This window comes from Triturus cristatus, chromosome 1_1 (genome assembly GCF_964204655.1).
Source record: "Triturus cristatus chromosome 1_1, aTriCri1.1, whole genome shotgun sequence".
Classification (NCBI taxonomy): domain Eukaryota; kingdom Metazoa; phylum Chordata; class Amphibia; order Caudata; family Salamandridae; genus Triturus; species Triturus cristatus.
In genome coordinates, this window is record NC_140579.1 from 570,815,697 (window position 1) to 570,842,147 (window position 26,451).

Genomic DNA, 26,451 nt, shown 5'->3' on the forward strand with positions numbered 1-26,451 from the left:
ACATAAAGACCAGAGCAAGTCCTGGATGCAAAACTACAGATTTCATTCGAGAAATATTTTTGCAGTAAGGGGTGCATTCTTAAGTTAAACACAACAATAGCCCTTCAAAATTCTTTAATCAAAACAGTATTTCGTAGTATCCATCAACAAAAAAAGTATACAATTTTGTATGTTGAATAATGATAATGTTATAACACTAGTGCATTAAAGGAATTCAACGCAAAAAACAAACTCCCTTTAGACTAGTATAGGACCACAGACTACCACCAACCACATATACTTCAAACCTCCTATATAGTAATAATGACTTGTGTATAACAAACTGCCACGTATCATGTATTTATCAAAAATATGCAATTGATTACCATTTATTTAGCATAGGAGTTGAGAAAAGCGGTTGTCTTTTCTTAGGTAATTACAACCCAGAATTAAAAATGATTTAAGCTCTTTTCTTGTATGACAGCTATCTCTATATAATCTGTTGACTGGGGCATGAACACACCAAGGCTCAATAAGATGGTGTCTCAGTGTGGTGAAACTGAAAAATAACTCTCATTCAATCAAAAAAACTCTTCAACATTGTACTTAAAAACTTCATACACCTTGTATCACAATTCGGCCGGGTGATCAATCTATATAACATCGATATTACATCAGTGACTTCTCTGGAACAACCGAGGTAGCCATCTTGGTTTGAGAGAACCTTCAAGACGGGAGTTCTGGAGGGTCCCTGCACCACTGGAGAAGACCCGTTAACTCACAGCTGCTTTGTTGAGTTTCAGTGTGATATTTGGCCATGCCACGTTAGCACCCTAGCTCTCTACCTGGCTGCCTATGGTGACCTGTTTGGGAAGTGACTTTTCTGGTGCAATGTATGGCACAAATAATAATTGACGGGAAGAGAGTAAGAGGTTCATATAAGACCTGGTAAAGCATTTTGTATTTTTCTTGCATCTCATTGGCTGTCACACTTGCTGTCCAGGATAATGGTCAGTTTCTTCTGCCACTTTCTGCAAACAATAATGGGTAGTCTGTTATTCCATATCTGCGGTACTTGCTTTCTTAAACCATGTATATTATATTGCAGAAACACTCAATTTCGATATTAAATTGCTGGCTCTGCTGCAACAAATTTACCCTAAAATTTTAGGCCATTATGTAATACAGTCTAGTTATAACTCCACCACCCAACGGAAACATGCAGTTTAGCCGTTACCATTCAAACACTAGTCTCCTCACATGTATTGTGGGGTACGCGGCTGGGAGTTACGGTAGATCTCCTTGTGGCTTTTCCCTCTGTATTTCTGTGTTTGGCATTGAGAGAAACGACAGACCCTCCCTCTCATTCCATCACTCCATCACTTCCATCAGCTGGCTACGCAAAGTCTACACTAGAAATTACTAGATTCTCAAATCGCTTCTTCAAGCATCAGCTGGAACTTACCTGTCTTTCAAGACTCTATGAGATCAAACTTCTCTATACTTTTTTTGTAAGATGCAAAAACGTCAATACTGGTAAGGCAACAAAATGTGTGGATCATCATAATTTGTAGTTTTTACTTAAAAAAGGCCTCTTTTTAAGGTGGCAACCACATACAATTCAAAATATGGAAAAACTAACAATCAGGCAGAAACTGTAAGGCCCCGAAAGTCTGAGACGGAGCGTGCACTTCAGGGTATTTGAGAGTGAGTTCCAGTCCATTACACTACACAGAAGCACGGAGTTACTCCTAGGTTTAAGTTCAATACCCTTGGCCCAGTCAGGTGCACACCTCTTTGGATCCATAGATTTACCACTGTGTGCCCTACAAGGATTAAAAGGCCATTATGGACTGCTTGAATTGACTTGTATTGCCACAAGTAACCAGAGGGTATCAAACAAATTAAATTGAACAGCACAACCAACCCACAAGCCTTCGCCACTCATGGCACGGTACAGTTTGTTTCAATTTATCGAACAACACTGAAGTAGAGCATCGTGGAAATGTCCTGGTATTCGAGACCCCTTATTATGAATACTAAATTTGGGTGCAGGTCTAAAGAAATCCACCAGTCAGGGCAATGTGTAAGTCACTGACACTTTGCATAACCACTCACTCACTCACTGTACTTTCCAGGGGCTAGTGTCTGTCGGTTTCTCACTGCTATCAGCTGTCACCTATTAGTAGTGAGTTGTGTTGTATCCCCCTTTAATTTCCTTGTTTTTCCCCTTCTCTGTGCTTTCCGTGTTCCTCTGTGTTGTTCTGTCTTCGTGTTTTCTCACCACCCTGGATTGGCGGCACACGGTAGGTCCCTCTGAATGCTTGCTTTCCCGTCTGTCTCGAAGGGCCGGGGTGGGTAATGGTCATAAGCAACCTGCCGGCTAAGAGAGGAAAGAGTTGTTTGCCCATTTCTTAAGAAGGACTTAGAGGTCTAGAGGTTAAAAGCCAAAGCAGAACTCAAAACAATTGTGCACTTGTCATGTTACATCTGACGTCACATACTAACTCTACAGATCACTCTGCACTGCTTGTTAAATCCTGCAACTCTGAGATGCTCAGGTCAACCTCCTTTTTATGAGGGTTTCCCCAGAATGATAAGCATGCTGCGAACTAGTTCGAATAGGCGCTTCCAAAACTGCGTTAAGAGTTACCTCATTTCTACTGCATGATACGCGCGCGACTTCCTCACTGACCACATTGAAAGCTCCTCAGATGCGCTTCCAAATCTGCTTAGCATTCTAGAAGCTTCCTTTTAAAATGGACGCTGCAGTACATGGCTCAGAGATGCAGGTGCTAATGTGAATATGCAGTTACATTTCAATTAACTCAGGTGGGGACGAGGGCAACCTCTGCATGCGCCCACAGCTGCTTTATAGGATTCACATCATATTTCAAGCTCAGGGGGTTGGAGCAAGGTATGCTTCTTTAAGTCCTGCCTTCTTACTGACGCACTGAATGGCTCTAGGCATGTTCGACTTCTCTGCCTCTCATGAATGCGATTGCAAGGTTAAGTGCTTAGAAGGCGACCTAGCACACACACACAAAGCATTATTCAAAATGATCCTCTGTATGACAAGGTACGAAGTCCTATAGAATTTGAGAAGGGGAAACATATATTTTTTTTCTCCTTGTGGCCTGTAACCACACGACCTCATTCACACCAGCAAATGGTTACAAATATATATGGATTTCTAGGTTTTTCTGTAGTGGGTGCAACCGGACTCTGGAATTTTAATAGATCTTTCAGAGTGTCATATGAATGAATCAATGAATCGTGATAAAACAAAAAAGCAGATTGCATACAATGATGCAGGGGTGTTGTGTACGACCAGGAAGGCCAGACCCATGTCAGGTTTTTCTGGTAACCATTGTATATAAATCTATTTTATATGGATATTCTAAATATCTGGCATGGATTCACCCTCATGGACACCGCTGCAATATGATGCTGAGCCATGGATCGAACCAATGCTCAAACCCAGTCAAGTTTTCAGAATTGCTAACAAGTCTACTAACAATCTACACTGATATTCATTCATGGTAAGTTTGCCCTATGCAGTCATGTGGATGTACTGAAAACTTAACTGAGTTTTAAAATCTGATGAGTCAAACCCTTATCAGTGAACCCAATACAATCAACATTTGCTGTGATTCGCAAGGATATGGTCAGAGTGTCCAGGCCTAGTCCAGCATGAACGAGGCGTGTGCAAGGCTGTGCAGCCACTAATTGAAGTTGAAATGACCAGTAGACGGGAAGAGCTATGCTGAGACCTCTATTTTGATGGGAATGCCTGATCTCTCGCTAAGCATCTCCACTCTGCTTCCCTCCATAGAACAAACAGGATGATGATGACGACGACGCAGAAACAGGCCTGACGGAAGGAGAAGAGAAAGAAGAGGAGGAGAAGGAGGAGGAAAAACTTGGCAAGCTACAGTTTTCCTTGGATTACGACTTTCAAAATAATCAGGTAACCAGCACGCAAGAGACTGATGGCTTAAGGCAGCACAGAACAATTTTGCAACACATCCAAAGCTGTAATATATTTTTCTGATGAAAAAGCGTAGTATTAGCTGATATATCTTCATATAGAAAATGTTTCACTCATTCTCATGATTGCTTTTGCCAACTTCCTTGCACTGAGGACCACAAGCGTTGTTAATCTTGTTGGGTAGAAAATCCCTTGAGAATGGAGAAACACGCTGGCGGCCCACAGTTGGAGGGAGTTGGGGAGGTAGTTGCTTAGTTGTCAGAAAATTAAGCTCTGTCCTTATGTATGTATGTATGTAGGTGCCAATATGCTTCTCCCAAAGGCCCCTTTATCTGTCAAGTTGGTTTATGCAGCACTGCACACTTTAGTTGTATAGCCCTTACACTCCATCCTTCTCTGAAGAAGACTACAACTATGGAGGTAAGGGAGGGGTGGTGGTCTCTCAATAATACCATTTCATGTCATGTGGTGTGTATAGCAGGACACAGGGTTGGAAGAGTCTTGAATGTTTTTATTGTGCAAGGACAGGTTGAATCAATTTGCATACCTCACAATATTTGAGTATCCTTGAGAGAAGGATGCTGTTTCTGATGACCTAAAATAGTCTCCTCTACTCTTTGGATGTCAATCTCACCGCATATGTTTGAACACTTCATCTGGTGGATAACATGCTCCCATGTAATCTATTTACCTCCTCCAAAGCTTGCTGTGTATGGTGTTTGATGGGCTTGACCTTTTTTGCAAGGTTATCCCCACACATTTTGCTTCTTTCTCCTATTTGTTCCTGACCTGTTGTTGTTGGTTTTAGGACTCTGTGCACTTCACCACTGCTAATCAGTGCTAAAGTGCATATGCTCTCTGCATAAATTGTGAACATGATTGGTTATCCATTATTGGCATATCTGATTAACTGGTAAGCCTCTAGTAAAGTGCACTGAGTGTGCCAGGGCCTGTAAGTCAATGCTACTAGTGGGCCTGCAGCACTGATTGTGCCACCCACATGAGTAGCACTGCAGTGTCGGTGTGAAGTTTGAACTGCCATGTCAACTTGGCAAGTGCACCCACTTGGCAGGCCCTAACTTTCACTTTTCTTACATGTCAGGTGCCCTTTGGTAGGCCCAAGGTACCCCCCTGGGCAGGTTGCAGTGTAAGTGAAAGTTAGGACATGTACTGGTGTGTGTGACATATCCTGATAGTGAAATACTGCAAATTTAGTTTTTCACCATTGAAAGGCTATCTTGCCACATAGGATAATGTAGTAGTTAATTAGTAACATCTTATAAATATAATTTCCCACTGGGACAAGATAGAAAGATAAAGTTTAGTATGCCTTAACTCAGAATATAAAGATGCATCTTTTAGTAAAGATGATTTTTATATTGTGTGTTTGAAAACACCACTTTTGTAAAGTGGGTATTTTCTTGCTTAGCCATCCTGTGTGCATCTGCTGGTTTGTGGATTGACTGTCTGGCTTTTGAATGACAGGGGCTGGGGATGTGCATTCGCTCAGATGGCCACCGGAGGGGGGGGGGGGGGTGACGTGGTGTGTCCTGCCTTTTCTGGGTGAGTCAGGGCTAGCAGGCATAGACCTGGGCTCCATTCAGAGTAGGGGAGGAGATTTCTTTCACACCTGAATGGGCCTGGTCTGCATTGGACAATGCTGACGCCACCTCCTGCTAGGCAACCGCACCAGAGAGGACAGAGCTGGTTTTAGCTGGGCAAGGAGTTTCACAAAGGAATTTGTGCTATAAAAAATGGAGCCCAGAACCTTGAAATTGAGACTACTTCTGGAATCAAGAGGAACCTTTGCCAAGGAGAAGAGCTGGAGAAACTGAGGAGAAGTACTGCCCCTTTTCTGTGTGTCTGGGGATCGCCTGCAATAACTGTTTCTGCCAAGGAAAGGAGGAGGATTTTGCTGTGTGCTGTGTCCCTTGCTCAAAGAAGATCTCCAGGGGCTTGAGTAGAGCTTGCCTCCTGTTTTGAAGTCTCAGGGACACAAAGACTTCACTCCCAGCTCCCCTGAACTTCCTTGCTGGAAGTACTGACCGGCCAGGAGGTGCCTGTGACTGTCTTGGGCCTCTAGAGGTTGTTTCTGCTGTTGGGACCTGAAAAGCAATGCAACTACAAGAAAATCGACGCATCGCTCTTCTTGCGGCAGTTTTGCTGGCGGTGTGGGAAGAATCTCCACGCATTTGCCTGCCGCTGCCGAAACCAATGCAGTCCATGTTACAGCTGCAAGAACCAACGCATCGAGGGATCGCGGCTGGAGAATCCGACGCCGCATTGATCGTACTTGTGCGGCAAGTACTCCCGACTCATAACCTGCGGACCAGAATTGTCTTGGAGTCGACGCATCACTTCCCCTACACAATGGTCATGACACATCACTTCTCATGCGTGCAGCAGAACTGTTGCATTGCCTCCCCAGGGTCTCAGGAACTGACGCGTCTCTTTATTTTTCGAAGCTTCTCATCTCCGCAGCTGTTTGGCCTTGTGAATTTTGGCACAACTACAGGTACTTTGAGAGAAATCACCCATCCATAGTTTTCTATGGTCCAAGTTGTTTGAAACTTTTTTAAAGTCATATTCTTGTTACATGTATGTTGGATTTTTTCTCGTTTTGGTCTTGTTGAATTTAGATAAAGATGTTCTAGTTTTCTAAACAGGTGTGGTGTCCATGTGTGGTGCTCTCACTGTATTGCTGTGTGTTTTGAGTACAGACTCTTTACACATTACCTTTGGGATAGGCCTGTCTGCTCATTCCAATCTACCCAGGGGGTGAGCAGGGGTTATCTAAAGTGTGTATCCCCTTTACCCTGACTAGAAGCAAGGGTCCCTATTTGGACACAGGTACCAACCTCTGCCAACTAGAGGCCCCCACTTCTAACAGTCTTGTCTTCTTGTTAAACTACTTTCCCCTTGCTTACTTCCAAAGGAAACCCTTGGTTGCAGTTGCACCTAAAGCTGGTGAGCTAATTCTGTTGAGTTCCTGCCCTGTTCCAAAGTTTTTTCCCACCAGAATGCGAAGGTAAAATTCAAGAGGACTGGCAAGCATGTACTCACGGGAGTGTTAGTTTGGGTTGCATATCTCTGAAAGCTAAAATGAACAGGGTCATAAATATTTGAACTACTTAAGTTCTTTGCACCATTATATTTGGTGAGCGTTTTTTCAGTATTTATCAAGTCTCTCCACAGTTTGAGTGAGTTCACACTTTTAATTCAAACTGAGAATTACAGTTGCTGTTCAGAGCCTAAAATTTTGCCCCAGTGTTCATTTTGTGATCTCCGCTAATATCTGGCAGGTTCACGGACACCAGCATTAAACGTTTTATTATAAATAGAACACAGCCCATCCGAAAGCCCACAAGTCTATACTGCGTTGAATGTAAAAACAGCAAGCAGCACAACAAATCATCAATAGGCAATTGTAATTTCAACTGACCAGAGCTCGCCCTAGAAAAGAGTCAGTTGAAAGCTAATGCTAAAATACACGAAATTTAGTACAGTTAATAAATGTTTATCTGAATACAAGTCATTGGAACCCTATCACTTGACAGAAACATATTCGTTTTAGCAAAAACCTAATGTGCAGCGTTCCTGGAGGAAGCATGAGGCGAAGAAGATATCATTCATAAATTACAATTCTAGCCTCATTATTCTCCCAAAATCCAGTTATGCTGCGCAGAAATGTGCAAATGTAGTACCTGAATAAAATGGCTTCCGTGGCTACTAAAGCCATGACATTCAGGACGCGTAAGTGAGGCTAAAGGACACCCCAGATCAATAAGAAACAGCATCCATATTTGGTTATAAACTATATTGTTACATACTAAAGCATGTAAATATAGATGAAACAATACTGCTCCAATACATAGGGATATATGATTATGTTTGCGCAGTTACTTGGTCTAAGGCAGGGGCATTGTGTCATATTCCAACAGATGTGTTGAATGGAATTTTGACCAGAAAAAATTGCAAGAAAAGGAATTGCGGGCAAGGGAAATATGTGAGATACACCGCTGTCGGCCACACCCTGGGCCTGCTGGCCACGGCTGCAGGCCATGTCCAGAAGGAATTGGAGACGGGCCAATAACCACAGGGAGTACGTTTTGTTGTAGTAAAGAGCCAACTTTGGAACTTAAACTGTCAAATTAAATGTTTAGATTATCCTCCTTGACCAAACTGTAAGAAATTTGAAATGATAAAAAAATGTTATCAAATAACCACCAATTTTCATGCTGATTCATAAAACTATGCCAGATGTATAAGACTTTTTTTTTTAAAAAAACACGATTAACTCCAAATTGAGCAGCTTAACTATAATGTCAGAATAGCTATCACTAAATCTGTTACATGTGAAACTGGGGTGGTCATACTTGTATACTCCCCCTGTGGGCATTTTTTCTGTCATACCTACAATACACCAGAGTCCTAGCTCCCCAAAAGTTGGATCTTGAGATCTGTGCACCATGCGTTACTCTAAGCTGGCCAACCGGTTGAGTGGGAATCAAATCCATGCAGAAACATATGATCAGACTCAATTTCTGATTTCTTGTCCATTAATATATTTATACACTATTAATATAAACAACAGAGATGCAGATAAAGCAATGACTTCAGTGCTACTGCTATTGATCAGCCTAGCTAACCCTATCTAGGCACGTCCGAAGCATTCTTTAAGAGAGCAGGTAAGTTTTATTCATCTGCTGCTATCCTCAAATTAGCAAAGTTACACCGAAGCATCCTTGTACCCACCTGCAAAGCTGCCTGTAAAACAGGGGAGTGCATGGGAGCTTAAGATCATCTGTTTCCTCCTTTGGACAGATGACAGTGGGAGTAATCCAAGCCACCGAGTTACCAGCTTTAGACATGGGAGGCACTTCCGACCCCTACGTCAAAGTCTTCTTCCTTCCGGACAAGAAGAAGAAGTTTGAAACCAAAGTGCATCGGAAGACCCTGAATCCTGTCTTCAATGAAACGTTCGTTTTCAAGGTAAGACAAAGTCTTCTGTGTTATATTGTGTTAAGCAGGTTAATTTGTGTAGGCATGCTGGCATATTTAGGAATTGTGTAAATAATGGGAACCACATTACTCTAGTTAATTATTGATGCCTCTTCACAGATGCTGCACAGAACTACAGTCAACCCTTTGCTTATAGCTGGCTGAGGTTGGAACACATCCTCATGTAAATGTGTTGGGACACTGATTTTCTTAATTCATAAATCCTGATGAGCTAGTGCAGTCCTTAAACTTAGCACAGGATTGGAAAATTAATTTCTGCAGGAGTGGCTAGGGATGCTTGCACTGTATCTCTGAGTGACCAGGAGTGGTGAGGGATGCTTACACAGTATCTCAGAGAGACCATGGAGGGCTGCACCAGGAGTGACAAATGGACCGGCTCCTTGGAAAACTCTTAGATGGAAATTTGAGGGTCGGATTTTCTAAGAGACTGTACGCAATCCAGAAGGTAATTGCTTTTAATCTTATGGATGGCCTTTTCCAATTCTAAACTATTTGAACTGTGAAAAGTAAAACCTCTGGTCCCTTATTGGGATTATGGAAACGGAAGTCCCCTTGAAGTAGTTGCAGATGAGCATGCAAATATCCTTAAATTAGAGGTGGCTAGTACATAGAGAACAGTGTCTTGTGGCTCTTATACTTTTGGACCTAAGTGCCGCTTTTGACACTGTCTCGCACACCGTGCGACTACAGGCCTTACAATCATTGGGGGTGACTGATAGAGCACTCAAATGGCTTGCTGATTTCTTGACGAATCGCCTGTTTCAGGTTTTTTCGCCAATAGCGTGCTCCGAGATTCACAAGTCATTGTATGGTGTTCCTCAAAGCTCTATTCTTAGCCTTCAATTTTTCAACATCTATGTGAGGCCTATGGCGTTGATTGCAGAGGAAGCTGGGTTGTCTCTTTGTTTCTATGCTGACAACACCCAGATTGTCTTCTCCCTCTCTACTGATGGGGCATTTAAACCTTCTTTACTTCAGGTTGGTTTGAGGAATATTGTGGAATGGATGCATACCAACCTGCTAAAACTCAATGGAGAGAAAACAGAACTGTTGATCGTAGGCAATAACAAAGACTTGTGGGGTCCACAATATTGGCCCACAGAAATGGGTCCAGTCCCTCAATCCAAACATCAAGTTCAAAATCTGGGTGTCCTAATCGAAGATCAATTGTCTATGAAGCAGCAAGCAGGGAGAGTAGCCTATACCTGCTTCACTAGCCTTAGATGGCTAAAAACAAAATCATGCATGTTACCTTCTTCCGCCCAATGTACAGTGGTCCAGGCGCTTATCACCTCAAGGCTGGACTATAGTAACATCTTGTACTTGGGTGCCTCTAGTGTTACGTAAGCTGCAGTTAGTACAGAATGCCGCAGCACGGCTGCTTTGCAAGATCCCCAAAACTGAGTCTATTTCAGGCTCAATTCGAGAACCTCATTGGCTCAGGATCGAATGCTGTATTAAGTTTCAGGCTTTGAGTCTTATGTTTAAGATAAAATCTGGTAAGGCTCCACCCTACTTTATGACTCTTGTTCACCCTTATGTTCCTTCCCGCACACTTCGATCAGCTACTCAGGCGAAGTTTGCCATTCCAAGGATGAGACTAGTGCGTATGGGCGATCGCTCTTTTTCCCACCTGGGTCCTTCTTTATGGAACTCCCTTCCGGCAGGTCTCCGCAGTGAATCTTCTAATGAGATCTTCCGGAGAGGTATAAAAACTTGGCTATTTAATATGTAGTTCTCTTTTTTTTCTTTGTGCACTTTTCAGGTGGCGCCGGGAAACCCTAGGGTAGCTGTGCGCCTTATAAAATTAAAATAACAATAACAATTAGCATCCCAAGAGGAACTAGGGTACCTCTCGAAGAGATTCTGGGTAGAAAACAGGTCCACAGGAGAAGGGCTCCAAGTCAACAGTACCTACAAAAGTCAATGATATTTCACATCCCACTTCATAGTTTTGGAACACCATGGTAAACACTCCATTTGGTTATTTCCTGCTAGTTTCAATTACAGGGAGCCCACTTATGGGCATTCGTCACAGAAGCAAGTTTTGGGACTATCCTTGTATTTTTTAGGATTGTGTGTGCAGATTTAATAAATGCTCCCCTGATAAATGAGAAATAATGTTGGGGCAGCTGATTTGCCATCATTTCTGTACAAGTCTTGTTCAATCAGTGAGTAGAAGCTAGAGTTGTGCAATCTTATAATTACATTGTTAATGCTTTAAAAATGTGACAAAGTTTGCAAACTTAATAAAATTCCACCTACAGTTGAAATTTCCATAAAAAGTATAATCGTACTTGGTTCTTACATGTACATTTTTTTAAAGGAGAGTTCTACCAAAATAGAAGCTCTTCTCCTTCAAAAATAGTTTTGTAGAATGTTTTACTCTTTGTTTTACATAATCCTGGCAAGTTCAAAGGTTATTAATGTTGGTAAAGATTTTCTCAGATCCAGTATCCCTGCTCAGTTTAGGGATGACCTCATTATCAGTGTTATGTGACTCAGCACCCAGGTGCAGGAGAAGCTACTGCAAAATATGGAGGTCCTGCATTTAGTCAGTGAATGATTAGACCCACACATGCTCATGGTCATTCACTTGGTCTGGTAACTAGATCCAGAGATGATAACTTTCCCATTCCCCCCTTAGCTGTAAAGGGTTGGGCAGGCCATCAAATGGTGGTCGTCTCCTTTTCAATAACTTTTTTATTCCAGGTACATTCAACACATGGGTGGTCTCAAATTGTAGGTTAGAATCTGTGCTCATTAACTCAGGTTAATCCTTTAAAACAATCACCACCCCATGCTAAGTATGGAACCCCAGAAAATGTTAGGGAAAATTACTTGCTATCTTACTGCAGGACTAGAGGAAATCTATCTCTTTAAAAACTGGCAAACTCTCTAAAAGTAAACGGGTAGTCAATGGAAGACCTTAAATCACTTTTTAAAAAAAGAAAGCCAGAGAGGCTAGCGATGTGCAATTGTGGCACAACAACAAAAATCCGCTATAAGGTATAGTTCAATGCATACCATCTACATAAAGAGATTCTGCAATTCTTTGTGGTTTTTCAAGCCAGTGGCTTTACAGTCTTTATTGTTCCCATTTTTGATACTACGCCACTTATTCATGATCCTTCTCGTAACAAATCGACAGGATCAATGTAGAGGTTGATTAGAAATCCGTGCTCCAGGACCCCCTTCCCCTACCCTTTACTCAGTACATGACACTCCTTAGTGCTGATACACACTAAGAGGAGGGACAGGGAAGATTTATAGTCCTGTAGGTATTCACTCCTAATTCATATAACTAACACATAAAAAGAAACATCTGGGTCTGAGAAGAGGAAAAACAGAAGAACCCAGCTGAACTGAGATGAAGGACGAATTCCCTCACCCACGGGAGGTGGCATGCTTCATCAGTGGGATTTTCCTTGCACCGTGACAGCTGGTCATACTTAGTACTAAGTACTTAGCGACACATCATAGCAGCGTGACTTGACCACTGCGGTGCCCCTTCTCTCCATTTTAACCCTGGCCTAGGCATGCATGAATAAAGTTGTACGCCTCCTGTCCTGGAGTCAGTTTTAATTACTTTATCCTCCTTTGTTGCATGCTCTGCGTACCTCACCACTCTTTAGCTCACAAAAGGGTTTGTACTTGCTCACCTAAAACATCCAAAGAGCTGCTTCTTCTCCGAGAGGGAGTTATAGCCCGCACCGTGATCCACTGTCACTGTGCAAGAAGAATCCCAATGATGAAGCATGCCACCTCTGGTGGGTGAGAGAATGTGTCCTTTAAAAGGAATATCTCTGGGTTCTTCCTTTTTACCTCTTCTCAGACCTAGGTGTTTTGTTTCTTTTTTTGTATTACTCTTAAGTGCTGTCCTGTTCTAGGATGTTTTGGATCACACCTGCTTGGTCATATCAAGCACACAAGTCGGTTCCCTGATGGCTCTCTGCCCGCAAGGATTATTCAAAACCTTAGACCACCTAACACAAGTATATGAAGGGGTCATAAACCCCTCACTGCAGTTGAAAATTGTTCATGTTGTGTCAAAGCTTTGAGACTTGTAAAGAGCACTGCCACCAGGCATGTCTTCTTATCGCTAGCTTTTACACTGCAACCATACCGCAACATCTAATGACTGATAATAAATGGAATTCCATATGCTTTCTAAAGTGACTGATATCGGACATTTCTCAGACAAGCAAGGGAAGAGCATTCAAGATCTCAGATGCCAATTAAGAAAATCACCCACAAGGGAAGCCGTACAGTGAGTAATAGTAGCCAGGAAGGCATTGGAAGACCTCAGGCTCGTTAGATCTGGTTTACAGGTGCAGCAGCTGCCAGTGGATTCTGTTAAAAGATGGAGTCACTAAAGAAAAGAAGGCAGTTTCCGCCCCAACCTCCCCATCTACTATTTGTGGGTACACTGACTGGAACAGAAAGGGTTCAACAATGGCAATTTTTTGTTGGATTCTGTTGCATCATGGAACCACCTGAAGTCTCCTACAGAGTCATGATATATCTAGAGATAACTACAGATGGATTTGCCCGAGGATAGACATTAACTTTGTCTCATAGTCCAATTTGTAGAAAATCGGAGAAGATTAAAGAGGATTGTTCAAAGGTCTTTACTATCAAGGATTTCCTCTACATTAGAAATAACTTTTAGATAAATTAACAATTTTCTTATTCCGGAGTGGTGTTGTTTGTTAAAGGGAACAGAACTAAAGATGTAATTTTATTTATGATGATTAACCTGCATCTCCAGGTGTGGTGCTGGGTTAATATCTTAAATTTGTTTAGGTGGAGTCAGGGAAATAAGTATGTTTGCAACTGGGTAGCCAAGAAGAATTGATAGCTGTCAGAGGAATTAAATCTTTTCCAGGAGTTTCTCCTTCGTGGACTTGAATATGATTGCCATTAACTTTACAATCATGAAAAGCCCACAGTTACCTGAAAATGGAGATTCAGGAATACATAGATTGTATGATCTGTTGAAAAATGACCTACACTCAACTGAAGAAATTGGTCGCTGTTTGTGACTTCGAGCCTCTCGCATTTTAAACCAGTATGTAGTGGTACTCCTGCACCTGGCTCCCTGACAAATTAATCGAGTGACACATCTAAGATGCTTGATGACTTAACAATTAGTTTCTTCATTCTAACACCAAGGGCCTGATTACAAAGTCGTTTTGAAGGCTTCCGAATCGGATTTCGCTTTCCCGGATCCGATTTGTAGCCCTTGTTTCCGTCCGAATTGTACACAGGTCTGAACGACCAAGTACGATGCAAAGATCGCGTACGCGGCTACCGAATCGTTTCCGGAACCCGATCCTGTCCGTACAACTCGTTTGTAGCTGAATCGTGCCGTACAATGGAGCCGGATTCTGACTGAGCGAGTACGATGCACGATTCAGACCAGTGGCGTCACTAGGGTTGGTGTCACCCGGTGCGGGTAACTCATGGTGTCACCCCCTCACGACTTATCGCATGGACCTCCTCCGCTCCGAGTCCGCTAGCCTACAAGCCCTAGATTAGATTATATCTACTTGCAAACAGTCACCAGTATACAACGGATCAATTCTGTGTGTATACAGAGCATGTGGAGAGTTATTTGAAAGTAAGAGCGATGTCTGGATGTAAGTGCAAACCCTCAAATTCCAACAGGCCAGGTTTTAACACAAGTACTTACTTCCAGGCCCGATTATCCACTTTTCGACCATCCCGCTCCTGTGTACCTTATCTCACAGCTGACCTTCGGGCCCCAGCCCCATATCAGCCCCATCCAGCTCTACTTTCATTATTCCCGTAAAAAACATTAGCAAAATCACCTTCAAACTTAAAACATTAAATATATGGAAATTGGTAACTCGTCGGTTCCATACAAATGGCGCCCTAACTTGGCATCCGGTGCGGCGGCACCGGTCGCACCGCCCTAAAGCCGGCACTGAATAGGCAATAGGCCACTCACCTGCTGAGTTGGTGGCAGACAGGGGTGGGGCAACCTCGGTCGGCGGCCCGCGGCCGTTAGCCTTAAACCAGACTCCGCTCCTCCTTGCTTGGAATAAAATTAAATCATAGTGGCGCTGTGGCGACCTGAGACCTCCTCACCTCCTCGTCCCTCGTGATGCCAAGTCACGCGCACTTGGGGCCCAATGCGCATGCGGGATTCGGATTCCTCCCGTATTAAACAACATCGCCGACTGCACCCCTCTAGTGACGACGTGACGTCACTGCCGAGGCGTGCAGACGCGGCGGAGGAGGAGACAGTGCGTGCTGCGCACAGCAGACTGAAAAGATGGATGGATGGAAGGGTGAGTGAAAGGGTGGATGGATGGGTGAAAGGATGGATAGAAGAATTAATGAAGAAATTAGGGATGTATAAGTGAAAGGATGGATGACGAGTGAAAGGATATGTTTGATGGATAGATTTGAAGATGGCTGGATAGGCTTGTATATGGATGGGCAGGCGGATGTATGGAATGTGACAGACTGTATTGGATCAAAGGCCTTACATCAGCTTTTTAAATACTAACCCTCTGCATCCATTGTGACACAGGTTCCCTTTTAGAACCCCCTCCTGACTTTGGATATGCTTGATCCTTCAGTTGTCTGTCGTGGAGTTGTGAAGGGCCCGTCCATTTCGGTAGCCGATGGAGACTCCCAGGTATAATTTAGGTTCCAGACGTCCGGCCTGGCAGAATCTGAGTAGGGATCAGAGCGCAGGCGGTTGTGCCCAAAGGTCAATCCACCCCCACAGTAAACCCAGCCGGCCCGACACAGTGACCGCCGCTAAGAAGTTAAAGGTCCCAAGGAGTGCTGTACAATTTCTAAAGAATCACTGCAACCCCCCCTCGAAAGGTGATCCACGTCAGCGTGTAGCCCGTTTGCATTTCACTTGTTTTCATTTTCTAATCCAGAAGACTAATTCCTTTTGCCAAATGTTGCGTTTCTGTATTTTTTTAAAGCAACATATGACCACACCGACTGGACCGGCCCTTTGGTGTCACCCCCCGTGAGGGTGTCACCCGGTGCGGTCCGCACCCCCCTAGTGACGCCACTGATTCAGACAGCCTCAATGTCTCGGTCTCAGTGAGATGAAATGGCTGTCGGAATCGTACTTCGGGGGCCGTAGCAGGCCCCCCTTCACCCAGGGCCCTCCAAATCTGTCACGGGGGGTGCCCATGGGTCCCCCCGATCTAAGCATGCACAGTGTGGCGGGCACCATGGGGTGCCCACCACAGGGTGTACGCTTTTCCCCACCCCACCCCTTTTTGCTATGGGAGCTCTTTGTGCGCTTCGGTACACAGGCTCCCATAGAGTTCAATGGGAGTCCGAGCGAACCGAGTCCGTAAGCATACAGATGCATCGTACTTGCTCGTTCGGACTCCCAGAGCACAATTCGCTCGGAAAGCCCTCGTGATCCGAGCCGTATGGAGGGCTTTCCAAGCGAGATCGTAATTGTCCCTAAGTCTAAATCTAATTTTGGGTTTGTTTGCATCTGATATTAAATCAGCATCATTGCAAAAATGTTCTTACAGCAGATGTAACCTTGAGCTCTTTGTGTGGTGAAAAGCAGTTGGAAAGAAGAAAAAGATGCAGCAATCTTGTGTGATAGCTCAGATTCAGTAAATAATCCCTCATTCCAACCTGTAAAACTCAAAAAGGGCAGTCATTTCACCACAGGGTAAAACCACCAGGTGCACTATCTGATTTACCATGTGATGAAAATAATGTCCGCTAAGTTCCAACAACTTGAATGAAAGCCTGCCTTTAGTTACTAAAGAATTCAGGACAAGATATAGTTCCAACTTCAGGGCTTTATAGGTCTCTCATTTGCCTGACTTTCCCTAATTGAGTTACTCACTTCACCGAAGCAGTATCCTCTTGGCTTGAGCCTGTGTATGCTGACAATCTAAGCAGATGGGACACTTTAGAAAGTAAAAAATGCATGAACTCCAATTCTTGGGGGTAAGGAATTGTATTCTGTCTGTGTTTAAAGCTCCTTAATTGGTCGGCGAACTATAGGACACCTGCGCCAAAAGGCTGTCAAAGCTCATGGCTCATGTTTGATGCAGTTTGTGTTGGAGTCATAGTTCCCATATGGGATTTTGAGAGCACAAAGCTTTTGTTTTTTTTACTTTAACTTTCATACTTGGTTTCCATTACCACGTGCGAGGAAGGTTCGAATGCCTCAAAAAAGGGAGGGCTTAATCCATCTGTGTATCGAAAGAGGGTTGTAGCTCAATAGCTATTCTTTCTCTAAACAAAGTTCTATGAAATGCATTACGGACTTCTCACCTTGGAGAAGGCAGTGGAAGCTCCTGTGATGTCTGGGGCTGAGTTTGTTTCAGCAGGACCTGTGTGTTCCTGTATAAGCGTACATCAGGAGCTCTCTAACTAACTGGCAGCCTGTGTGTGAATATTTCACACATATTCTATTGACATTTGCTGGTGTTTACTTGTTTCTTTATTGAATCTAGGAGCCAAGGATCAGATGTGCCAAACTTTGGTCGCAAAATACTGGTTGTAAATTGTGATTGGGTATTATTGCAACCAGTGTAGAATTTTGCAAACCAACCTATTTACTAGTAAGTCAGTTCACAAAATTCCAAAGAGTAGTTGGTCATAATCCAACTTACCTCCTTAATATTTTATGAGGTAGATCACAAATTGTGGCTCACTAGTACTGGTTCTCATCACAGGAACGGTGGCCTGCTGGGGTCAGCAGACTACCATGTCTCTCATTCTTTTTTTTTTTTTTACATGCAGCGCAAGTTTTGAACTTTATGAAAGTTTTTGGAGAGTAGACAATGGTCCACTGCCTCATCCTCCCCAGCAAGCTTTTTATTTTTTAATAGGCACAAAGGGAAAATGTTCACAAAGGAACCCTTTTGTTTTTACAAATGGCTTAAACACCCTCCTGCCAACTTGGGGTCGGTAACTTTTTAATGCGTTACAACCACTGTTTCTGCCATAGACCCTTGATATATATGGATAGAATCATTATTTGGAAAAGACTCCTACAACAAACCTCTTCCAAAAAATTGCCAACTCTTAAAATGGGTTTAGTACTTTGTAAAAATCACTTTTGAGGTCAGAGACTCCAACTTATAGCGTTTGCAGCCACAAAAATGCATTGAATATCTGGCCCTTAATTCACAACAGAGCATATTTTAATACCGCCCCCTAGTGGAAGCTTGTGAAACATTGTGTGTTGTCCATAAAGGCTATCAACCAATTCACATAAACTTGCACTTCTGTGCCAGAAGCAGGACACAGTGCTTTTGAAGCAGTGTAAATTGAAAGTCTTACTTTTTTCTGCGTCATGACCCATTCTGGGCATGCTTAAGTTTGGCTTTGGGATGCTTAAAATCAAGACACATCCAGAATGGTTTATTCATGATATAGTTGAGAAGATTTCATGTCTGCAAACTGACACTGTTCCACTGTGTGCCTCACAAAATGTCTTTCGGTGTGGGTGTTTGTCCAAATTCTGCTGCCCGCCAGCTGTGGTCTCACATGGAGGTGCTCTTCCCGAAGATCGGTGCTTCTGTTTTGTCAGAGTTGAGTTTGAGGTAGTTGTCTCTCATCCAAATGGCTACGTTGGTCATGGCATTACAGAAGTTGGTTTTGGTGTTGACGGGGTCTTCGGTGAGCAAGAGGATAAACTGAGTGTCATCTGCATAGGACATTATGTTGAGTCCATGGGATCTGACGATGTCTGTGAGGGGAGTCATGTAGATGTTGAACAGGGTGGGGCTGAGGGATAATCTTTGGCATACGCCGCATATGATATCCTTAGGTGCGGAGTTGAAAGAGGGCAGTCGGATGCTCTGTGTGTGTCCTGTGAGAAAAGATGCAATCCACTTTAGGGTGCTTTGCTGTATGCTGATGTTGTAGAGTCTGTCCCTGAGGGTGTGGTGGGAGATGGTGTCAAACGCAGCAGAGAGGTCGAGGAGGATCAGGGCCACAGTTCCTCTGAGGTTAAGGAGAGTTCTGAAGTCGTCTGTGGCTGCAATCAGTGTGGTCTCAATGCTGTGGGTGGTTCGGTATCCTGATTGTGAGGTGTCGAATAGGTAGTTTGTTCCAGGTATTAGGGGAGCTGTTGGTTGATGGCTTTCTTGAGTATTTTGGCAATATCTACTGCAAAGCAATCTAGATTATTACAGTGCAAAGTTATCACTTCACAAGAAGCTGTACAAGGTGCTTGACTTCTGTGCGTCACAACATTGTTAACATTTTATCTTTGCACTGCATTGATGGGGGCAGAGGAGAAGATAAAGCTTTTCTGCAGAAATGTTTGCAGGAAAATTGCCCTACAAAAATTGGTTTGCAGAATAAAAAATGTTTATACGACAATTTTCCTGCTAAACATAGCTCAGTTTTATCCACTAAAGCAGATATTGAGTGATTCATGCAACATCCTTTTTTAAAGATATCCAATAGCAATCATTTGACAGATTTGGTTTAAGAATGTTCCCAAATACAAGTTGGTGAAGTTTGCTAACTTTGCCCTCCTTTTCAACCAGCATTTGAAATGCACATGATGATGGAAGTGTTCAGGAAGAGAGTTTATAGGGAGGGAGATAGTAGAAACATCAGAAAACATATTTTGGGCCAGTACCTTGTAACTATTACCAAGCACATTTCAGTGTGTACCTTGTAACTATTAACACTTTGGATTCCGCTCACAGGTAAATAATTATTAATCCTGTAGAAGAAACTGACCGAGCTGTATTCAGTCAGGAAGACGCATTGAAACCGGTCTTTGTCAAGCTACCACTCCTACACATGGTAGTGGAAGGCACTTACTGAAGGGACTGAGTCACCACGTGTCAGACAGTCTCTGGTACCTGAAGTGCATTCTGGGGGGACCCTTTGGGTCTTAGACTCAGTGCTAAATTTGTAAAAAAAAAAAACACGTGCCAATGCCCTTGTCAGGAGCAGTGATGGCTGCTATCGAAGAAAAGTGGTGGTGCAGCGGTGAAGAGAAAAAATCTGAAAAAAGCGCCGAAGAAAAAAAAACTGAAAAAAGACTACCTCCTGTCCAGACTGTCCATGGGTGCACTGCACAGGCTTCCAGACTCCCTTAGTTTAATCCAGAAGCTGCTCTCATGCTGGTAATACTATTATCCAGCATGAGAGAAGAGCCAGGATGGCGCTCAGTCAGGACCTAAGAGTCTGTGCCTGTTCTCCACCCGGCTGTGCATATAATTGAAGAAATCTAAGTGTGCATGTCTGTTTGGCCATCCTAAGACAGCTTGCCAAACCAGCATGCACACTTAAAGTGCCCACGACTCCTCCATGCTGCTGACATGAGGATGGCCCGCCCCTCTCTAGACTGGCTCAGTGATGAAAAAGAAAATGATAATAACATTGTTTTATTATCATTTTATTGTTCATGTTTGCACAGATGAGCGAGCAGTGGGGCGATGCTCCTCTGCCTTAATGGAGGAGCCACCTCTAGTCATGGGGCTACTGCACTTTGCATCACCCATTGTCTACGTCAGTATTACCAATGACAGTAGCAACACAACCACTAACCATCACACTCCTACAAGTGTGACAATTCAGACTATTGCAGGCACTCAAATCGTTAAGATTGGCTTGGGAGGCAGTCTTTAGTAATTTTTAGTATGTATTGAATCAATTACCAACTGTTGGTTTGCTCATCTCTAAATTAGAGAAACAGCGCCAGCATGTGGCAGACTGTCATAGGTGCTGGTGTTAACAATTAAGTGCCGGTGCCGAGCACCGGACACTACAGGCTCAAATTAAGCACTGTTAGTCTCTTTGTAGTTACTCACTGTGCCCTGAATTCTGTCTCTTTCACAGATCCCATATCAGGAGCTAGGCGGTAAAACGCTCTGCCTATCTATCTATGACTTTGATCGATTTTCCAAGCACGACATCATCGGCGAGGTGAAGGTGCCCATGAACACTGTGGACCTGGGACAGCCCTTTGAAGAGTGGCGCGACCTTCAGAGCGCAGAGAAAGAAGAGGTAAGTCATAGAAAGTCTGGGTAAACAACAGAATCAAAAGACATAAAAAAAGACCTTAAAAGCAGTGTGATGAATGAAGTGATAGAAAGAAGGGGTAAGTGGCAAAAAGGGTAAGAGGCTAGTCATAGAAAGAACAGCACAAAAATATTGGGTCAAATATAAAAATAATTAAGGAATGGAGAGTAAACTTAATGTAAAGTATTTTATATGGTAGAAAGAAGAAGTAAATTGCAAGCGAAAGAGGTGGTATATGTGCAAAAAAAAACATGTCCACGATAATCATTATGTTTTTCTCACATTTTAAGGAGCAATGTTGCCCTAATTTCCTTACCCAAACTAGAGTCTGGAAAATGCCCGACTCGAAAAGCTGATTCCTTTCTCAACTTATGTGTAAAAACGTTGAGGCACCTTTAAAACATGTTTTGGGTCTGCCCATATTAAAAATTTTACTTTGCTCACATTGAAAATGTTTTTACGTCACAGAAATAAAAAGGAGGTGTGATGTGCATGTGTAACATAAGCTGCTTGTATCTGTTGCTCAAACGAAGTGGGTAGAAAAGTGGGGCTAGAGGGGAAGGGAGAAACTGACAAATCCCCTCGTTCCCACAACAAAGTGTAACTGCGGAATGAGAGGCCAAAGATCGAAGTAGTTATGCACCACAGCGTAGAGCAGTGATACACCTACAAAGAAAACATTTAGATAAAAAAATAAGTGATTCACAATACAGTGGTAAATTATTTTCTCTTTTTTTTTTAACCTAGTCTTGATGTTTCTAACATGGCTTGAATCAGGAATTTAAATGGCATTTAGGTAGCAAGTACTTTTTCATATAATATAAAGTGCTCCTATATTTTATTTTTCATGTCCTGTGAAATGGGTTCCTATGGTGCCACCATTAGCGAGCTGCGACGTTGCCTTAACAAGTAGCCACTGGGTCTGGCTGTATCGGGGAACAGCCATTACAACGCGGTTTTTACCACGCGCAGCTTTTACATCGCATGTGTTACAACGCATGCGATGTTACAACGCAATGCCATTACAACGCAAGTCTTTACATCGACTTGCGCTAGATGGCGTGCTAACATTACAAATAGTGTAGTTTACTATCCCAACACCTTCCCTACTGTTACGTGGACTGGAGTTGGAATAGTAAATTACACTTTTCTAATGTTAGCACGCCATCTAGTGCAAGTCGATGTAAAGACTTGCGTTGTGATGGCATAGCGTTGTAACATCGCATGCAGTGTAACGCATGCGATGTAACTGCACGCGTTGTAATGACACGCGTTGTAATGTCATACATCCGGCTGTATCTCTAGACAATTATAGGGCCCTCACTATGAGCGGCGCAAAAAATTGTCTGGGATTTCCCCACTTCCAAAGTTACTGATACCAGGGACAGAGGGAAATCCGGGCCATTCTGAGTTGGACCTTGAGGGTTCACCTAGAAAACTGCAGTTTCTTGCATAATTCAGAGTCATGCTCCTCGTTAATTTGTAAAGAGAGCCACAGTTTACCCCTAATAGCAGAATTTCGATGGTCAGTTCAGAGCGAAGAGGCCACTTGTAATAAGAGCCCAAGCCATTACCTAGGTGGTCGTCATTAGGGCATCACAGACCACCAACTCTGGTCGGCAGCAAAATGTCTCTGCGGCCATATTATCAAGGAACGGCGATAACATTATCGCTTTATGGCCCCAAGTTCTCAGGAGAGAGAATTTCTTGCACTGGGCATGATGCCTAGAGCAGGGATGCCGGTGTCCAACCAGGAAGGCGGGCCCACGCCTGATTTTCAGTATATTCTTTAAGTACATTTACATACAGTCAATTTAAATAAAACTCATTGACACAGTTAGTGGTTATTCAGAGAATCTTGCATGGACCTACCTGCCCTCCTGGAGCTACTTTGGTTTCACGTCACTGACTTTGAGCGATAAAAATAATTGCGCCTGTTTCCTGTCACCAGGCAGGAAGGTAGGAGCAGTGCCGAGATGAGAAGAGGAGCTGGTGGAATCTACTTACAGTAATTTTCTCTCTGCTCATTGCCAACAGCCCGAGAAACTCGGAGACATCTGCATATCGCTGCGGTACGTGCCCACTGCGGGGAAACTCACCGTTAACATCCTAGAGGCGAAGAACTTGAAAAAGATGGATGTCGGAGGACTGTCAGGTAAGTGCAGAGATGCTTTAAAATGCAAGGTGGAGCAAGAGGCCTTGCACAACACAGCGGACGCTGTGGATGCGGTTTCTATGCTTTACTAATTATCCCTGGAATAGACTAGGTCACATTGGCACAAGCGATTTATAACTCGCATAATTTTCTACAGCAATTATATACTATTTGGGCTTTGATACATTTTCAAGAAAATCTGGGGATTATTTACAAGCCCCTTGCGCCGCAGGTACGTCACTTTTAAAATGGGAAAAAGTGACGTACCAGCGGCGCAAGGGGCTTCGTAAATAAGCCCCTCTGTATTTTAAATTATTTAATTATTTCATAAAAGTGTGTAACATATGCCCCTGCAATGCAGGCGGGGAAGGGGGGCGAGGGAAGCGAGGGGGGCGGGTGACAGGGCGATAATCCTTCAGGGAACTCCATTCCCTTATTCCTGGCTGGGGGCTGGGTCTGGGTCTGGTAGCTCTGTGGACTAATGCATCCATTGCAAGGACCTGTGTTCGACCTCCTGGTCACAGGTTCAAATCCTGGCAGGTCCACTCAACTTCATCCATATGAGATTGATAAAATGAGTACCATTGAGTTGGGTAACAATAAACATTTGTTATTCAGCGCTAAGATACCTCGTTGGGCTGTGCTGCACCTGTTGGCCCCTGATACGCCCCAACCAACACCCGCCAGAGTCGGAGGAGTCTCACAGCCAGCCACATCCAAGTCCCTCACACCTCTCCTGGACATCACCATCAGCCTGGTACCCCAGTCCCTATATGTCCAACACAATATGCAGGATCCTCTGGAGACCAAGAAAGGACCATATGCCATAGCTGGATGCACACACGTGTTGGGGGCAATCCACAGCACACATGTCCTACCTGTGCCCCCTAGTGACACAGCACACAATCACCGCAACAGAAAGCACACGTCTCACATCAATGTGCAGGCAACATCTGAACACCGTGGAACCTCCTCCAATGTCGCCTCAAAATACCCAGCCAGTGTGCATGATTCCTCCATCCTCTGACAGTCCATCAGCAGCCAGCGTCCCCAGGATGGCACCAACGGAAATGCACAGCCCCTTGGCAAGTTCCAAATGAACACTCCACTCACCTCAACTCCACAACCATGCAACTTACAACTCTGGCAATGCACACGTCACAAAATCAAAACCAACATGCAAAACAACATGCCCACCCACCAGACACGACAGAACAACTCACAATGGTAACCTGGGCAAGTCGTGAACATGAGCCATCAATGGCATGGCACCCCAGCCACACAATAACCGAATGTGGGGAGAGGTGGCAACCAGACATGTGTGAAGGATGCTGGAGAACCATGATTGGGAAAGTACACAATGCCAAGAGTGGCGGAGATGTGCTGGACAGACCACAGTATGCCAAACACACCCATATCCATGGCGACATACACCTCTGGTGTATGGAGTGTAGTGGACAGTGGACGAAACCCTGTCACCCCAGCCAGTGGGGGAGTTCATGGAAATGTTGCCTGTTACATCCCCCCGTAAGCGTGAGCGAAGTGGGATGGCCCGGTGTACGCTCGGCCAGCGTAGGGGTATGAATAAAAAGCACGTAGCCCTGGGCGTGGTCCTCTTCCGGAAAGCCCAACGTCTCTGCCAGGGCGGCGCCTCTCACCACGCCACAAGGCCGACGCCGTCCTTGTGAGCGGAGTTGCCTGCGATCCTGTGCGCCTGCCGTACCCCAGCCCGCTGGACCCCGAACCCGTCAGGCCCGCCCCTGCACAGCCAGGCCACACTGATCACCTTCCGACACCGGCGTGTGTCAAGGAGAGCTCACCAAGTGCCTGCGCAAGCTCCAAGCCTGAGGCCCTTGACCTTGGCAGCCTCCTTAGACGATCACGGCCTCCACGACTCGGGCCCGCTTTAGTCCTTTCTCGTTGACGTGCTCTACTGCCGCCTCCAGCCTACACCAGGGTCAAGTAGGTCACACATTTGGAACTGAGTCTTGATCATACATTGTCCGTGTACGCACAAGAATGAAGATTCTACTTCACTGTACTCCCTTCGGTCAGGTGGCACTAACCATGTGCATAGCATCCCCATGACACGTGGCTGTGGGCCCTTGCTGACCGCTGCCCCTGGCCTACACCGCGGTTGAATAGGTCACCACACACTTTCGAATTCAGCCTTGATTTATTTATGGCTGACTTGATGTGATTCTACAGGCCTCATCGCAGACTTCATCCCCTTTCAGCCCCGGTGCCACTATGTCTATTCCCCGAGACCCATGGACACTTTCTGGTTGGACTTTGGTGGCGACTGAGTCCATGGACTTGGGATTGTCGCCGCCATCATTGCGGTGATCTGGACTTTGTGGCGAAAACAAGGCCGTGACATTCCATCCCTCCATTTGCTGCTTCCAGACAGCTTCCACCCTCTGCATCATGCCCTGGAGAACACCTTACACTGTCGCCCGCAACCCTCCGCAACATACACCTCGGACATTGATGAGGACCCGCTCAGGTCGCATGGCCCACCTGACTGCACCACAAGTCACCGTCCTGTGGCTGGGTGCCTGTGCCAGCCGCAGTGCATCCGGGGCCACTAACTCTATGCTGGCATGTCCGGGACCCCTTCTTCTGAGATATTGGATGGCCTCTGAAGCGATGGCCTTGGGGTCATCAACGCCATGTGTCTGTGGCCCTGCGCTGTCCGCTGCCTCCGGCCTCAACTGCGGTCCACCAGGGCTCACACATCCAATCGAGTCCTGACCGGCCCGGACGTCGCATCACCGCAGGAGGCACATGTCACCACTGCCAGGACCACCTCCAACCGCCATCTGCCAGAGTCGAAACGGTGGTCCTGACAGACTTACGGAGTTGCTCACACCTGTCGTGGATGCCATCCTCAGACTGATACCCTGCTCGGCACTCCAGCTGCCACTGACTCAGTGCACCGCAAGCCATCGTCCGTTACTGATTGAGTTTTGTGCTATGGAGAGGTTGCGCAGCAATGTCACCTCAAGCAGTGTGGGAGACCTGGGACATTGATGAGGAAGATGGTGCAGGTCTAACACACCCCACTGCATCTGCATCAGGAATATCTCGAAGGGACACAATCCGAGACTTTTCTTCACATGGGCGCGCTCAGCTGTCGTGCCCCAACCTCAATGCACTGCAACTCATGGGCACTTCTGTTTGCATGTTGGGTGTCCACTGGACTTTCTCCGGCTCCCTCCATGTTGCTCAGCAGTTGACTCTGTTATGCAGGTGTTTTCAGTTTCCGTTGCACTGGTGA

The 26,451-nt window shown here is 44.7% G+C and overlaps 1 protein-coding gene across 1 annotated transcript in view; it reads left to right on the forward strand.

Moving 5' to 3' along the window:
• SYT2 (synaptotagmin 2) overlaps positions 1 to 26,451 on the forward strand; it is a 73,209-nt gene that overhangs the window by 3,376 nt on the left and 43,382 nt on the right. The window contains exons 3-6 of the mRNA XM_085644694.1: positions 3,815 to 3,949; positions 8,795 to 8,962; positions 20,834 to 21,001; positions 23,054 to 23,171. Of these exons, the coding sequence (XP_085500820.1) occupies positions 3,815 to 3,949; positions 8,795 to 8,962; positions 20,834 to 21,001; positions 23,054 to 23,171 (589 nt within the window). The remainder of the gene's footprint in view (positions 1 to 3,814; positions 3,950 to 8,794; positions 8,963 to 20,833; positions 21,002 to 23,053; positions 23,172 to 26,451) is intronic.